Source organism: Sprattus sprattus (assembly GCF_963457725.1).
Source record: "Sprattus sprattus genome assembly, chromosome: 18".
Lineage (NCBI taxonomy): Eukaryota > Metazoa > Chordata > Actinopteri > Clupeiformes > Clupeidae > Sprattus > Sprattus sprattus.
This window is the reverse complement of record NC_137916.1, coordinates 27,360,200-27,377,521: the sequence shown is the minus strand read 5'-3', so window position 1 is coordinate 27,377,521 and position 17,322 is coordinate 27,360,200. Positions and strand designations below refer to the sequence as shown.

Here is a 17,322-nt window from a genome sequence, read left to right as displayed (position 1 = left end):
GGGGATTTGCTTTTTGGGAAACTTACTAAAGGGCAGCACAAAAACTGTTATTTTTATTGCCCCCCCCCCCCCCCCCCCCCACACCAACACCAACACCACAGAGCTGAGATACTCATATCGTTTTTAATTTTCAAAAAAGGGATGGCGTTCAGCTGTTGCCTAGCTTTTCTTGAAAGCTCTTAGGCCTATTACATATGAACAGTCAATCATTTTCGTTTAATCAGATAAATTGAAATATTTGATCAGTTATTTTTTTGAATAATATGATTAGCTAGAGCTCTTGTTAAAAACACAAAAACTCTCAGGATCAAATACGGCTTTACGATTGGCTATGTATCAATCCATTATTTGGATTGGTTCATGTTAGGCGCTTGTCCACTGTATTAATAAAGAGGCTAGCTATCCCTTCTAACATATGGCTAAATGGCAGGTCCTGACTATATTGAGGCTGTAAACTCAGCCTCAACCTCAGCCTCTACCTATTTTAGTTTTTCACATATTAAGATGTATGGTATCCCACAGAAAGGTCTTGTTCTGTGTTAATACATGTTACATGCATCATTATGTCGTGTGTGTTTAACCCAGTTGACAGTTGAAAAATCAGTCCTCCACACCATATAAGCTTGTATCAGTGCGAGTCACTGTGAACTGTTTTAATGAAGGACCATATACTGTAATGATATATTATCCGTGCTAAGCATGTGGCGGGCAGTGACAGTGCAATGACTTGGGGCCCAAGGGTTAGGGGCCCTTTAGCTTTAGCAGTGTTAGCACCTCTAGATGTTGTACGCCTGTCTTCAAGACCGTCTGCTTGGATCATTCCCCAGGCTGCCAAAGTTCAGTTTCCCGAGGCCGTTCTGGGTTACGAGCTTGAATAAGTCGACACGTTACAATCCTTTGTGAGGAGGTGCTGCAGCAGCAGAAGCGGCGGCCGCCGCCATCGTCAACATTTCCTCAACCGACGACATCAACGGGGTAAGGCAGACGAATCGCGCCCACAATTACTGCCTTCCTCTTACTCATGTCGTCACTTAACTGAGAGTTTATAGCGGCAGTAAAAAAAATGCGATGGTTTCAACCACGCACTGAGCCCAAAGCGTGCACTTGTTGCATTAGGTTGTAAATTGCTGTGGGCAAAGGTGTTTACTGATGACTCGGTGTAATGCTTTTATGGTTGAGGCTGAAAATACATTGCAGTCCGACAAGGCACTCTTGGGAGACAATGAGCCGAATCAAACTAAATTTGCTGCCTTGTTGACGATCCGAGGAACTCACTGAAAACCTGCCTGTTTTTGTACACAACAGAACAGAATGGAGGCTACTTTCGGCCCAACGTTTTCAGCAGTCCCGCCAGTTGCAAAAGGTGAGATGTTTTACCAGTGGTATTATACATAAAACAAATCACATAGCCTAGTAGGCTTCTTGGCATTTGATATTAGTTGTTTCGGAGTAGATAGAATTATTCCCTGTTGAGCCCAATGTTGTACGAGGTTTACGAGGGGTCGATTAAACAGAAAAGAAAGCCCAGAGTGCACAGACATTAAGCAAAACTTGGCTGCGCCACCTCACGTTCAGTGAAGTTCCAGTTAGACTTTTGAGACCCAGCGAAAAAGAGGACCACCGCCCCACCGCCGAGAGAAACCTGCCAACTGGGTGCTCCGTGCAGCTGGTCAGGAGAGAAGTCCGGCAGGAACGAGGGGCACAGCTGGCGCCTGTCGAGCAGGCCGCCTGCTCTCGCCCAGGTCAGGGCCCAGAGCACAGGTAGCGTGGCGAGCCAAGGCCCAGAGGACCACGCGGGTTCAGACACATCCTGTGGCGAGAGCACCGGTCTGGCACGGCCAGCGGTTGCACCTGACTCAAGAGGATGTGTGCTTGCAGACCTAAGGGGAAGCGTGTCTTTCAGTGACACTACCTCGCGTGTGTTTTTATTGCCTCACCCTGAAGCCATAAGGCTGAGTGTTAAAATGTTGCTGTCGTCTGTTTTGCAGCGGAGACGTCCAACAATTACAAACAGCACCGCAGAACCCCGTCATCCTCGAGCACTTTGACCTACTCTCCCCGTGACGATGATGACATGGTAACCAACAGGCCACTATGATGCCTCTGTTTTTTATTCTTCGTTTTAATCTTCGTTTTATTCTTTTTATTCTTAGTTCCATTTTTAATCTGTAAGTGTGGAATTGTGTGTAGGCACCGTATTTAGTTACCTTTGTGGTTCAACGGAGCGTTTACATCTGTTGTTTCTGATTGGACAGCTGTTGGCGTGGCTGGCTCTCCTATAGCTGTTAGTTCTGTGGATGCATTGCTGTGTTGTCTGACTGGCACACTCATCAGTGCGGAGAGCTTTTTGGCTGGAAGAGGCAGAATCAACAGTCTGCCATTATTTGAGGGCATTTCTTAAACCGTCTGCAGCCTAGTATCTGTCTGCCTAGTTTGTGTGTCATGGTAAATATATCACTGATGTTTCAGACAGAATAATGTTCTAAGGCTTTCAATGTCATATGCTATTAGCTTCAAAGGCTGACACTGAACACTGGAGTCTATAGCATCTAATTACGCTAGATGACCGACCTGATGTTTATATGTAAAAGAAGATGGATCGTCTGTAGTATAACCCAAGTAGTGTTGCACAGGCTGAGCCTGATGACTTAATGAATGATGGCAGCGTGGCACCATTATTCTGTAGTAGGACAACAGAGCGGCTGGCTGGTGCTGCTCTTCCTCAGTGTCTGTGCTGAGCTCTGTGTCTGAGCTGCTCTTTAGTGTCAGTGCTGCTCTTCCTCAGTGACAGTGCTGCTCTTCCTCAGTGACAGTGCTGCTCTTTAGTGTCATTACTCTTCCTCAGTGTAAGTGCTGAGCTCTGTGTCTGAGCTGCTGTCTAGTGTCAGTGCTGCTCTTCCTCAGTGACAGTGCTGCTCTTTAGTGTCAGTGCTGCCACTGTGACTGAGCTGCTGTCTAGTGTCAGTGCTGCTCTTCCTCAGTGACAGTGCTGCTCTTTAGTGTCATTACTCTTCCTCAGTGTCAGTGCTGAGCTCTGTGTCTGAGCTGCTGTCTAGTGTCAGTGCTGCTCTTCCTCAGTGACAGTGCTGCTCTTTAGTGTCAGTGCTCTTCCTCAGTGTAAGTGTAGTTCCTCAGTGTCAGTGTTGTTCCTCAGTGTAAGTGTTGTTCCTCAGTGACAGTGCTGCTCTTTAGTGTCAGTGCTCTTCCTCAGTGTAAGTGTTGTTCCTCAGTGTTGTTCCTCAGTGTAAGTGTTGTTCCTCAGTGACAGTGCTGCTCTTTAGTGTCTGTGCTCTTCCTCAGTGTAAGTGTTGTTTCTCAGTGTCAGTGCTGAGCTCTGTTGTGTTCTCCCTCTCCTCTCCAGCCCCCCATCAGCACTCCTCGCCGCTCCGACTCGGCCATCTCTATCCGCTCCCTGCACTCCGAGTCCAACATGTCCCTCCGCTCCACGTTTTCCCTCCACGAGGAAGAGGAGGACACGGTGAGTCTCGCCCCAGTCACTCAGTCTAGAGCTGCTCTGTCTCTCTCTCCTTTGGGATTCTTTCTCTGTCTCTCTCTCTTTTTTTATAGTTGTTTCATCTCGCTCTATCTCTCTCTTTCCTTCCTCCAGGAGCCTCAGGTGTTTGCCGAGCAGCCTTCAGTGAAGCTGTGCTGCCAGCTGTGCTGTAGCGTGTTCAAGGACCCAGTCATCACCACTTGTGGGGTAAGTCGACAATCAGCTTCTATCTCTCTCTCTCTCTCTCTCTCTCTCTCTCTCTCTCTCTCTCTCTCTCTCTCTCTCTCTCTCTCTCTCTCTGTGGGCATGGTGGGCTTGAGGAAGCGCCACTTGTCATGTGTTTGGGATCGGCGCCACATATTGATTTCCTGTCCGTGCTGTGTTGGGAACGCTTGCCTCATTTACAGGGGGCCATCTCGCTCCGACTGGAAAAAACCACTCGATAGAAGCGCTCGCTCGGACAGACTGGTTACGTTTGCCATTTAATTAACACTCACGTGTCTCTTTTTGTCTCTCTCTCTCTCTCTCTCTCTCTCTCTGTCTGTCTGTCTCTCTTTGTCCTGTCATGTCTCCCCCCCCTCCTCACCACCCCAATGTGTCTTTCCCAATTCCCTTCTCCTTCTGTCTCTCTACAGCACACGTTTTGCAGGCGATGTGCCTTGACTTCAGGTACAGTATTTACGATTAGCGACAAACATATTTGTCTTCACACAGGTGAAGTGTAAACTTACGTACATACAGGATGACATGTTTAGCACGTACAACCACCAGTGACTCGGTCGAGTGGTTCCAGTTAATTCTGTTCCTCCACGCAGAGCTGTGTCGGAGAGGATGTGCATATTTCCTCTCAGAGGAGAGTTATCTAAACACATAGATCATCATAGTTCCTCTTTTCTGTCTTCTGTCTCTTATATTTGAGTTGATGCTGTCACTTTAGATCTATGAACTCTTGCTCGCTCTCTCTCGCTCTCGCTCTCTCGCTCTCTCTCTTTCGCTCTCTCCCTCTCTCCCTCTCTCTCTCTCTACAGAGAAGTGTCCTGTAGACAACTCCAAGCTGACGGTGGTGGTGAACAACATCGCCGTGGCCGAGCAGATCGGCGAGCTCTTCATCCACTGCAAGTACGGATGTCTCCCGGCGGCGGCAGGCAAACCTGGTGCCTTTGAAGTGGACCCTCTGGGCTGTCCCTTCACCAACAAACTCACTAGCAGGAAGTGAGTCTGCTGAAACCTTGCTGACTCAGCCGTGTGTGTGTGTGTGTGTGTGTGTGTGTGTGTGTGTGTGTTCGCGCCAGCGTGTGTGTGTGTGTGTGTGTGTGTGTGCACCAGCGTGTGTGCGCCAGCGTGTGTGTGTGCGCCAGCAGCAGCATATGCAGTTAGTCCCCTCCGTCTTGCTTGTTTAGAAGCCGTGAAGCTTATTAGTGTCGTGAGCATATTTAAGGTGAATTCATCAAAACGGCAAAATGATGGCCTTGTTGTTTTCGTTCTGTGCCTCGGCAGAGAACATGAGGTCAGCTGTGACTATCGTCCGGTGCGCTGCCCAAACAACCCCAACTGCCCACCGCTGCTCACCATGAACCTGGAGGCTCACCTGAAGGAATGTGAGCACATCAAGTGCCCCCACTCCAAATATGGGTAAGTGCAACCATGGCAACGACACTGTACAATTTCTATTCTTGGTCTCAGATACAAGTTTTTTTCGCCAAGCCCCTGTGGATTCTTGTTTTTTAAGCTATTGGTTTTGTGCAAATCAGTGTTGGATGGAGGGGGGGGGGGGGGGGGGGGGGGGGCAAGCAGTCATTCGTTTTATTCACACAGCATGGCACCATAATGCTCTGATGTGACTCCTCTTGACGGCAGACTTCCATCCCCACACTGACTTTAACATGCAGTACCATTATGAAAGAACAGTCTGTACATAGTCGGGTGAATGGGCAGCGTCTGTAGAGGGCAGTGGTATTGATTCACCCTGTAAGTTGGCGCTGAACTGGTGAAGGCACTTTGTTAATTGAACATATCAATAGTAGAATCCTCATTCATCTCCTCTTATAGCCATTTATAACTTCATTAGTATAGCCGGTACTGTTGGTGGACCGTCGAGCTTTTTGTGTGCAGACTCCAATAAGTAATGATTGTAGCTCATTAAAAGCAAATGTTGGCATAGCTGTTGACTAAAAGCACTAATAGGCTTTTCTTCTCACCGCCAGTCTTCTTTTTTTTTTAAAGATTTATTTTTGGGCTTTTTTTGCCTTTTAATCGATAGTGCAGTGAAGAGTGGGACAGGAAATGAGAGGGAGATGAGGTGGGGAGTGGACAGGAGAAATTACATCGGGGGGCCGGATTCGAACCTGTGTCCTCCATGGGCGTCAAGCCCGAGTGTGGTCGGGGATACTGCTTTGCGCCACAGTGCCCCTCTAACCGCCAGTCTTCTGACCGTGTTCCTTGTTCCATCTCCATGTAGGTGCACCTTCATAGGAAACCAGGACACGTATGAGACCCACCTGGAGGTGTGCAAATTCGAGGGCATGAAAGAGTTCCTGCAGCAGACGGACGACCGCTTCCACGAGATGCAGGTGACGCTGGCCCAGAAGGACCAGGACATCTCCTTCCTGCGCTCCATGCTGGGGAAGCTCTCCGAGAAGCTCGACCAGCTGGAGAAGAACCTGGAGCTCAAGTTTGGTGAGTGTTGTCGTGGTGGACCAGCCTCTAAACATCGCTTAAGGCTGATTTATTGTCAGAGACGTAAGCGCGACTTTCACGTCTTGCGTGTGTCGGTCCCTTTTTCTAGACTTGCGCCATTTTAAACAAGCCTAATTGCTTGGCAACACCCCCAACGCAAACGTGTAAGCACCTAGCAATTCATGCTCAACGCAGAACCAAGCAAGGGCCTTAACTCTACTGTCTTTATTTTCAATGCATAGCAGTTTCTCTGATGGATGATGTCATTGTACCTCATTCTGAGGCAGTTAAGAACAAGATAGGAAGAAAACTGAGAATGAGGCCCATTGTCCTTACTTGGAGGAGTTTTTCTTAATACCTTTTTTTTACCCAGAATGGTGTGACTCAGCTCATTTCAAAACTATGCCTGTGGTCATACTTTAGGTAACTGAGAATGTATTTGTTCTATTGATGTCATGTTCTTTTCTGGCAGATGTTCTGGATGAGAACCAGAGTAAGCTGAGTGAGGACCTGATGGAGTTCCGCCGAGACGCCTCCATGCTCAACGTTAGTCCGATCTCACTTCTGCTCACTTCGGCTCACATCGGCTCACCGTTCCAACTGTATTCTCTTAATTGTGTTCAAGTTCTTTATTGATGGCCAAGTCGTAATGGACATGTTTCTGCTGTCATTTGTGGGAACCGTTTGACTAGACCCTAGACGGATATAACACGCCAGACTTGGTCCTGATCACACTGTTAATTATTTCCCTTCTCTCTGTTTTGTCTTCTGTAGGATGAGTTGTCACACATAAATGCCAGGCTGAACATGGGCATCCTGGGATGTAAGTACCCCTTTCTATCCACCTGTGCGTGTTGTGTAAGTTTTCTCTCTTAAGACGAAGAGATCTTGAATGTCGGCCATTCTGCCTCTCTGTTCCCACAGCCTACGACCCCCGCAGATCTTTAAGTGTAAAGGCACGTTTGTGGGCCACCAGGGTCCCGTGTGGTGTCTGTGCGTCTACTCCACGGGGACCTTCTCTTCAGCGGCTCGTCCGACAAAACCATCAAGGTGAACGGGCCGCGGTCGCGTCTACCTCTCTCCTCTCAGCTTTTCTCTGTCTCTGCTGGTCTTATTCTTATGTTTATGTTAACTCATTTTTTATTGTATTGTTATAGTTAGTTTCTTATATACAGGCACTCTGAGATTATTTTGAATGAAAAGTGCAATTAAAAATATTATTATTATTATTATTATTATTATTATTAATACTATATTCCTCTTGCAATACTCATCACTTACTTCTTATTCCCTCTCCCTTTCTCCTCCTTGCTCACTCTGCCAGGTGTGGGATACCTGCACCACGTACAAGTGCCAGAAGACTCTGGAGGGCCACGATGGCATTGTGCTGGCGTTGTGCATTCAGGGGTAGGTTGTCAAATGCACCCTCTCTTTCCCTCACACTCTCTCTCTCTCTCTCTCCACCCTCTTTCCCTTCCTCCCTCTCTGCCTCTCCCCCTTCCTTCCTCCCTCCCTCTCTCTCTCTCTCTCTCTCTCTCTCTGTCTGTCCTCTCTCTCTGCCTCTCCCCTTCTTCCCTCCCCTCCCTCTCTGTCCTCTCTCTTGACCCCCTACCCCCCATCGCTTTGCTGGACAATAGCCCCCAGTTTTCCATGGTTCTATGCGTCACGCTCATCTTTTCTCTCTCTCTCTCTCTCTCTCTCTCTCTCTCTCTCTCTCTCTCTCTCTCTCTCTCTCTCTCTCTCTCTCTCTCTCTCTCTCTCTCTCTCTCTCTCTCTCTCTCTCTCTCTCTCTCTCTCTCTCTCTCTCTCTCTCTCTCTCTCTCTCACAGGAACCGTCTCTACAGTGGCTCGGCAGACTGCACCATCATTGTAAGAGCAGGAGAAATCTCACTCACTCCATGCTATTCACCACACACACACAGAGCATCCTTTTAGGAGCCATGTACCATTGTGTTTCACTTTGTCCCTCTCATTGGCGTTGTTCCTTTGTATGTCTGTGTGTGTCTTTGTGTGTGTGTGTGTGTGTGTGTGTCTGTGTGTGTGTCTGTGTGTGTGTGTGTATAGGTTTGGGACATCCAGTCGCTAATGAAAGTCAACACCATTCGGGCTCATGACAACCCCGTCTGCACACTGGTCTCCTCACACACATGCTCTTCAGCGGCTCCCTTAAAGCCATTAAGGTTAGCAGCAGTGTGCTTGGTACACCCTCGCTCAGCACTCGTAGGGCTTGTCATTGTTCTGTTACCACACACACACACACACACACACACACACACACACACTTGTCATTGTTCTGTTACTGCTGATTGGGAATCCATAGAGTGATTACTTTGTCCTTACTCCACAAGATTGATTTGAATGACGAGTTGTTTGCAGTTAGGAGAAGGTAGACATTTTATATATTTTTCTCTGCGAAGGGGAGTAGTCTACCTGGAGATTACTGCCAGCTGAGTCACTGTAGCTAATTAGATGGAGTCACATAGGGGCATAATGTGCATGGTTTTTCTGTCATAATTTGCTGTAGAAAAGTGGTGGAAACATGGCTGTTTGTAATGTGCTTTGGGGCCAGCAGTACTTTTTTTCTTTCTTGCAGTCATTTCCTATGCCTCTTTCTCCCTCCCTCAGTCTCTTGCTCTCTCCCTCTTTCCCTTTCTGTCCCTCTCTCTCTTTCTGTCCCTCTCTCTGTCTCTCTATCTCTCTCTCTCTCCCCCTCCATCCATCTCTCTTGCATCTCTCTCTCTCTCTCTCTCTCTCTCTCTGAAGCGTCTCTGCGGGGTTTGAAATTTAATTTATCGGCCGCTGAATGCTGCGCCACCTCTCAGCACATGCTGTCCTTCTCGTCACCATGGCGACGGTGAGGAGAATGGGAGGAGGGGGTGGCAGTTAGCAGTGATCTCATCTCGGAGGGACTTTCCTACTCGCTCCGAACTCCTAGAATTGCACCACTCTTCTTTCTGTTGCCTCTCAGTTGCCCCTCACTGCAAGGCTGCCTCATAGAGGCCTGTTTCATAGAGGCCAGTTGTTGTCTCAGAGATGCCATGTGTCAACTGTTAATCAATCTGTTTTTTTCTCTCTCTCTCTCTATATCTCCCTCTCTCTCGCTCTCTGTCTGTCTGTCTGTCTCCATGTTTGTTTCTCTGTCTGTCTCAATCCATGTCTGTCTGTCTGTCTGTCTGTTTGTCTGTCTGTCTCTCTGTCCGTGTCTGTCTGTCTGTCTGTCTGTCTGTCTGTGTGTGTGTGTGTGTGTGACATCACAGGTATGGGATATTGTAGGCACAGAACTCAAACTGAAGAAGGAGCTGACGGGTCTGAATCACTGGGTCAGGGCACTGGTTGCCTCTCAGAACCATCTGTACAGTGGATCCTACCAGACCATCAAGGTCAGAACCCAAGACACTCACACACACACACACACACACACACACACACCAGAACCCAAGACACCACATACACACACACACACAACACACACATCAGAACCCACAACACAACACACACATCAGAACCCAAGACACCACACACACACACACACACACACACACACAACACACACATCAGAACCCACAACACAACACACACATCAGAACCCAAGACACCACACACACACACACACACACACACACACACACATCAGAACCCAAGACACAACACAACACACACATCAGAACCCAAGACACAACACAACACACATCAGAACCCAAGACACCACACACACACACACACACACACACATACATCATAACCCAAGACACCACACAACACACTAATCAGTTTGTGGGTAATGGATTCCTTTTCAGAGGCGCATACAGACTCAGTGCCGTTGTCTTCTCTCATTTGTGTATGCATAGTTGTGGGTAATTGTCTAAAAGCGGATTAATTGTTGTGATGGACTGGCCCTGGGCCGTCGCAAGCCAGACAAGACAGAGACGACGGGAAGAAATCGTCCCGGAGCCACTGAGGGTGGGGTGGGTAAAGGGGCCCCCACTCTCGTCATCCCAGCTCGTCTAATTAAGGCTCCGGGGACACTGAGACAGGAAGCAGACTGCCACTCTGTGTGTGTGTGTGTGTGTGTGTGTGTGTGTGTGTGTGTGTGTGTGTGTGTGTGTGTGTGTAGGAGACTAATGAGAAGATAATGCAAACTGTGCGCCTGACCCTTCCCTCTCTCCTCTCCTCCCTTTCTCTGCAGTGGAGTGAAGTGGAGATGAAAGCCACACACACACACACACACACACACATTCCCACTCCCACACACATGCACTCACTTTCCCAGTACATTCCTTGGTTCGCTGTAAGGGGCGGGACATAAACTCGCTACATTCACTCCATTGGTGGAGGAGTGCTGCACTGCTGTTGCTGTTGCTATAGAGATAGAGTTGATGGCTTACAGCTGTGGCAAAGCAGCTCGAAGTTTTTTTTTTTTTCCTCCTCACACAGCTGATAAGAACCCGTGTGTGTGTGTGTGTGTGTGTGTGTGTGTGTGTGTGTGTGTGTGGGGGGGGGGGGGCTCCACTTAAGCACAGCTCTCTTCATAACCGGCAGTATACAGCGCCCTCTGTTTACATTCACAGTTTACATACGGCCGTGCTAGGCTGTGCTTATCTTGGAGCGTATGTCCTCTAACTCCCTGGTTAGAATGATGGCGGCTGTCAAAGAGAAGGCACACACTTATGACACGCCTGTTGTTACTGCCAGGGAGAAAAAGCACACTCGTTCTGTCTCGCAAACTGACTTTGCTGTGTTGCTGTTTCTGTTGATATATATTACACACACTTACATGAATGTTGGAGGGGTAGGAGCTAATTTTGTGTGCTGCACCCATCTCATAATATTTGAACCAAATATTTACACTTCACCATGTTTTATAGCTGCACAAAGAAGCCCGGGGTAATGAATAAAGTGCAGAGATGTTGACTTGGAGTCTTATTTGCTTGGGATCAATAGTATCAGGACAGAAAAAGCGACTCTTTACACTTAAACATTAGACTTGGATATACAACAGGGATACATGGTAGATACAACATATATATTTTTTCTTTTTGGAAAAAATCCCATTGAACGAGCAGACCATTTCATAACAAGAAACTCACTGCATTTATTAGTACACAGTTTAACAGATTGTCTGATTGTACAGATTGATTGACTTCTATCTCTCACTCCATGAGTATAACTAACTGATAGCATCCTGACAATGCTGTACGTCTCAAATCTTTTCATTTTTTTGATTCAACACTGCGAGTCCACTGTGTGATTTGTCCTGTCGCCGTCTGCGTCCTCTAGATCTGGGACATCCGGTCCCTGGAGTGTGTCCACGTCCTGCAGACATCAGGAGGCAGCGTCTACTCCATCGCCGTGACCAACCACCACATCGTGTGTGGCACCTACGAGAACCTCATCCACGTAAGGAACATTAGCAAGTTCAACAGATATTTCAAGAAGATAATTTCTATGATTTTGAAATTTCATTAGCCTCTTATTTATCCTCTATTATTTTCTTATTTTTTTTCTCCAAACATCACACTCTGAATATTTATAACAGGGTAGTTTGCAAGCAGTGAACCTCTGCTGTATAGGCAGCTAATCTCACTTGATTCAGACCTACTCTAGTGGCAGGCGTTCATTAAGCAATGACTCATATATTCAAATGCACTGGCCCATACGTACACGGAACTGGCCACTTGCCCAATGTCACCGTTACATAACTTCTCTCCTCCTCTTATTAACTCTCTCTCTTTCCCTCTCATTTTCTCTCTCTCTCTCATTCTATCTCTCTTTTCCTCTCACTCTCATTTTCTCTCTCTCTCTCATTCTATCTCTCTTTCTCTCTCTCTCTCTCTATCTATCTCTCTCTCTCTCTCACTCTCATTCTCTCTCTCTCTTTCTCTCCCTCTCTCACTCTCATTCTCTCTCTCTCTCTCTCTCTCTCTCATGTTTTAGGTGTGGGACATTGAGTCCAAGGAGCAGGTGCGGACGTTGACGGGGCACGTGGGGACGGTGTACGCCCTGGCCGTCATCTCTACGCCAGATCAGACCAAAGTGTTCAGTGCCTCCTATGACCGCTCCCTCAGGGTCAGTATGCCTGGAACAGCCTCAGTGCCAGCATCAGTGCCCGCCTCTGTGCCAACCCCAGCCTCTGTGCCAGCCTCTGTGCCAGCCTCTGTGCCCGCCTCAGCCCCAGCCTCTGTGCCAGCCTCAGTGCCCGCCTCAGCCCTAGGCAGGGAACAGCTCAGCTATGTGGTCGGACGGAGGCTGGCAGGGTCATTCCTCCTCTGTGTTCTGAGCTTATTGAGCATGGCCACCACTAATGGGGTCAGCCTAAGGGGCAGCTAGGGTAAAATGTGACTAAATATAGATTTTAAATACTATCACTAAATATGATACGATGACAGTAACAACATGGATGCTATAATCGTCGACTGAAGTGTCATTGTCTAGTAGTCAAATCATATTTTGCCTGTGCTGTAATTCTGTCTGTCTCGTCTGTCTCGGTCTGTGTCGGTCTGTGTCTGTGTGTGTGTGTGTGTGTGTGTGTGTGTGTGTGTGTGTGTGTGTGTCTGCGTGTGTCTGCCTGTGCTATAGGTGTGGAGCATGGACAACATGATCTGCACTCAGACGCTGCTGAGGCACCAGGGCAGTGTGACGGCGTTGGCCGTGTCCAGAGGACGCCTCTTCTCTGGCGCCGTGGACAGCACGGTTAAGGTAAGGGCCCGGCTCTCCAGAAGGGGGCGCTATGAAGAACTGATGTACCAGCGTGTTAATGGAATGAGTGACAACTGATTGTGCTCTCAATTATTGCTGAAAACACTAAAATCAATACTCTCACACTAGTCAGGTCAGCAGTAGGAGAAAACTTTCTCTATACTCTACATGGTATATCTAGCAGTCAAGCTCTGTTTAACAGGGCGCTATGAAGAACTGATGTACATATCCATTATGTGATATTTTGATTGTTATTGACATTTTCATCAATGTAACTTTCACCTAAGGTTGAAGTCATTGTTAGCTTAGTTGTTTAGCCAAGCTGAGCATCTCATTCTCCCGTTTTCTCAGGTGTGGACTTGTTAAAGGAGATCCCCGTCAATGCTGTATCATAGACGACGAATGGTTACCAGCAGACAACGGTTCACGTATCTTCAGTCCGAAGCCCGAAGATCAAAGTTACACTCCAAAAAACCCAGTTGAGATGCACTCTGTTGACCTACAGTGTGATTTTAAAGTGATATTTCAGAGAAAACACGTTTTTTTTGAGCAGGAGATTTTTAAAACAAAGACAAAAGCTTCCGGAACTCTTCTGATCCAGAGATGAACTTGAACCCAAGGTCCTTTTTTTGAATGCCAAAAGGAATTCCGTGGGCCCCAGAGGATCATGGGAAGTCTGATTAGCGAAGCATTATGGGTACAGCTGAAGCGAAGCTGGACTGTTTTGCCTTAACCGCATGTTCTCTCAGTGGACGCTCAGCGTGGCCCTGTGGGCGTGGGACTGAACTTCTCGTCACCAAAACGTCTTTTTAAAGGATTGGCGCGACGCCAGAATCATGTCATAAGAATCGTGTTGTAATGCTTGTGTAGATAAGTCCTTACTTTTTTGCTCATGAGAAAGACATGAATTTTAACCTGGACCTTAAGAGAGAGAGAGAGAGAGAGAGAGAGAGAGAGAAGAGAGAGAGATGGAGATAAGAGATAGAGAGAAGAGATAGAGAGATGGAGATAAGAGATAGAGAGAAGAGATAGATAGATAGAGAGAGAGAGAGAGAGCGTGAGTGACTTGGAGACACATGGCTTTGGACTGAGTGCTGATATTTGCAGTGTTCAGAGCCTGAGGCTGTGCTTCTCTAGGTGCTGTGGGAGGAGGAGGGCAGAGTCCAGTGCCTGTTCGTCATTTGCGGTTGCCATGGCAGTATTCTTCTCAGCCCCGGTGCTGCCGGAACAGTCGTCTGTGCTGCGCTGTGCTGAGCAGTGCTGCCGTTGACTTGTGATGGGGGGTACTGGCTGTGATTAGAAATGCAGTTATTTTTTCTCGTTTTTTTTTTTTTGTTGTTCATGTGTGCCTGCAACCAACACATTCCCCTTGGCTGTTCCACAACTACACACACACACACACACACACACACACACACATTCTCAAACCTCCCCCTCTCTCTGCATCAGTGCACCAAAAGACACTCACATGCTGTGATTGAACACTGTGATCACAAGGGGTGGGAACCAGGGGCCTTTCAAATCAATAGTAGAGATTCAGTTAGATCATGACATTGCAATTCTGGGGTTCCTCAGAATATCAATATCACTGGCTTTAAAAAAAAAACTAAAAAACTGCACATCTTCATGTTAGAGTACATCTATTGGTTTAATCTGACATTCACAATTTGCCAAAAAATATATTGCAATTCTGATTTAAGGTGACCCCTCCACCCCCTCCTGTGACCACTGTGCCAAGCTTTCGCCACCTTCAAAATGTACATTGCTTATGTCTGCTGTGTGTTTTTTAAGTTCCGAGTGCCAGCCAAGCGTCTGAAGCTTGAGTGCCATTTCTGCTTCTCGGGGAAGTCAGTGCTACTGCTGATGCCGTTGCTGCTTCGTTTCATTCAGCCTTTAAGAACTCGTTTTTTCTCAAGTGCGTTCACTGCATAACCGCCTTCTCCATCACAAACACACATCTAGATGTATATATTGATGTATATGGAATCATGCAGTACTTTCATGTCCGAGGTCCTACAGCTTCCCGTACTCTGCACCATTCCCCGCATGCCACAACTCGTGCCACGGTTTACCAAAATGGCCTCCTGCTGTGAAGACAACAGACTAGAGAGTAGCTGTCGGTGCTACCAGGTTAGGGGTGCCAGAGTCCTCCTCTTCGCCCTGTGGATGGTTTAGTCTTTAGGTCTCCTACGATACAAAATGGAAGTCTTTTGTTGTCCCACAGATGTCGTATGTTCGCTGTAAAACACTTCAGTCAACAGTTAGTAAACCTAGGGTTAGAAAGTTGCAGCAATAAGGCTTTTGATGGTGCTGGAAAAAACAAACCCATCCTAGGAGAGCCTGTTGGCAGAGCAGTGTATTTAACACTCCTTCCTCCTCACATGCTCTGAACTAGTGACAGGTTGGTTTGAATGTGCAGGGCACTCCACGGGGTTAGTTCTCGGGGGGTTTGCACTGCCGGGGGCAAAGCGCACAGGCGAGGGGGACCGGGCACCCCTGTTGACTAGGCCGTGGGACAGCAGCTGGCTGATGCAGTGATGTGGGTGTGGGTGTGGCAGCGGGTTCGAGCCAAGCCAGACCCTTCCAGATGCCTGAGGCATGATGCCGGAACCCGGGAAGCCCTCGACTGAGTGCCCAGGGGTGGGGTGAGCAGCGCAGCCTTGTATGGGAATATTTGCGAAGTGTACTTGCTCTTGCTGTGCCAATGATGCGATCCAGCCAGGTTCCTCTCTCTCAGGCCTCGAGCACCAGCTCAGTCGGACGGCTACGGCGGCCTCTCCTGACCCACACGGCGGATCGAAGGAGGCGGAGGAAGGGTGCGGTGTGGTGTGGGGGACATGTTGGAGCTCTGGGTGGGGACCTGCTGGAGCTCTGGGTGGGGACATGTTGGAGCTCTGGGTGGGGACCTGCTGGAGCTCTGGGTGGGGACCTGCTGGAGCTCTGGGTGGGGACATGTTGGAGCTCTGGGTGGGGACATGTTGGAGCTCTGGGTTGGGACCTGCTGGAGCTCTGGGTGGGGACCTGCTGGAGCTCTGGGTGGGGACATGTTGGAGCTCTGGGTGGGGACATGTTGGAGCTCTGGGTGGGGACCTGCTGGAGCTCTGGGTGGGGACCTGTTGGAGCTCTGGGTGGGGACATGTTGGAGCTCTGGGTTGGGACATGTTGGAGCTCAGGGTTGGGACCTGTTGGAGCTCTGGGTGGGGACATGTTGGAGCTCTGGGTTGGGACATGTTGGAGCTCAGGGTTGGGACCTGCTGGAGCTCTGGGTTGGGACATGTTGGAGCTCAGGGTTGGGTTTTCTCATCTTTAACCGCCAGGAAGGAGAAAAAACAAACATCACTTGTGTAAAAAAATATGACAAGAAAATCTAATTGAAAAATTAAAACTTAAATGAGAACATGCAAGTCTGATTTTACCATTAAAACAAAAAATTATACGTTTTGGAAGTGGTGAACTGTGATCATTTTGTGATTTCTGTGACCTGTTTGATTTCAGGGACATAAGCTTGTTTGACTTGTCGCCCTACCAAGGTTGGAAAAAAAAAAAAAAAAAAAAACTTGAAGCCAGATGATGACGACGTCAGCACCCCAGCGACCCCTAGTGTGCCAAGAGGGAACTGTTTTTGCCCTTACAGGCATCAGCAGGACAAATATGGTCTCAGCATTACATTACCTGAATGTCATCACCCTCGTCACTCGGAATTGAAGTAGGCTCAACAAACAAGACCTAGAGCAGTTAAAGTGAGGCTGTTATGTGCTTGCTTAATGGAGACTGACATTTCATGAGCCTGTACGGAATGGTGGGTTACTACTGAATAAAAACAGGCTGACAACAAAGAAGAACTACTCGGCCATTAGACAGAGTGGGTGGAAAACAATAGCTATTTACAAGACTGTAAAAATAAACCTTTTTTTATGGCTTCATAGGGATCTTTATATTACAAACCCCCAAAACAGCCCCACCAGAAATGCACTCTAGTGTATTAGAATGCAACTAAATAGGCTACATCGCAGCCCATTTCCCTTAAATGAACTCTGAGGAAAGACACAGTAAGCGAAGGGTTCGTAAATAACATTTATTTAGAGCAGATGGTTGTTGATGCAGTCACTGCAAGCACACCACTGTTCCCATTGCCAGCCACAGTAGGGATCATACAAGTCAATGGCAGAACGTCAACACAATAAACGGCCCGCGCACATGAGCAGAGCAGAAAAAAAAAATCGTTTTTTTTTGTACATCTCTGCAAACAGGATAAATTGAAACAGCTTAATTTTTTTTTTTAACTTTTCACTAACCAAACAATATCTCTCACCACAACAAGTTTTGACCATTGTTTTTCCACAATTTTCAATGTTTCCATTCTTTTTTTTTCTCATTATTTTTCCTTCCCCCAGAGGTTGTCTCCAAAGGGAACAAACGAACAAAAATAGACAATAAGAAAATGACTGAAACGGAGG

The 17,322-nt window shown here is 47.7% G+C and overlaps 1 protein-coding gene across 1 annotated transcript; it reads left to right on the top strand.

Moving 5' to 3' along the window:
* The first annotated feature begins 920 nt into the window (after window positions 1-920).
* On the top strand, window positions 921-15,652 carry traf7 (TNF receptor-associated factor 7). Its single transcript, XM_080856750.1, is given in 23 exon segments — window positions 921-975; window positions 1,306-1,363; window positions 1,989-2,077; window positions 3,362-3,478; window positions 3,608-3,700; window positions 4,129-4,162; window positions 4,522-4,705; window positions 4,991-5,125; window positions 5,952-6,169; window positions 6,642-6,715; window positions 6,944-6,992; window positions 7,094-7,102; window positions 7,105-7,173; window positions 7,176-7,219; window positions 7,494-7,576; window positions 7,999-8,038; window positions 8,234-8,312; window positions 8,315-8,349; window positions 9,427-9,549; window positions 11,447-11,566; window positions 12,104-12,235; window positions 12,746-12,865; window positions 13,217-15,652. Coding segments are annotated over 22 exon segments (1,914 nt in total). The 5' UTR covers window positions 921-975; window positions 1,306-1,311; the 3' UTR covers window positions 13,232-15,652.
* The last annotated feature ends 1,670 nt before the right edge of the window (window positions 15,653-17,322 follow it).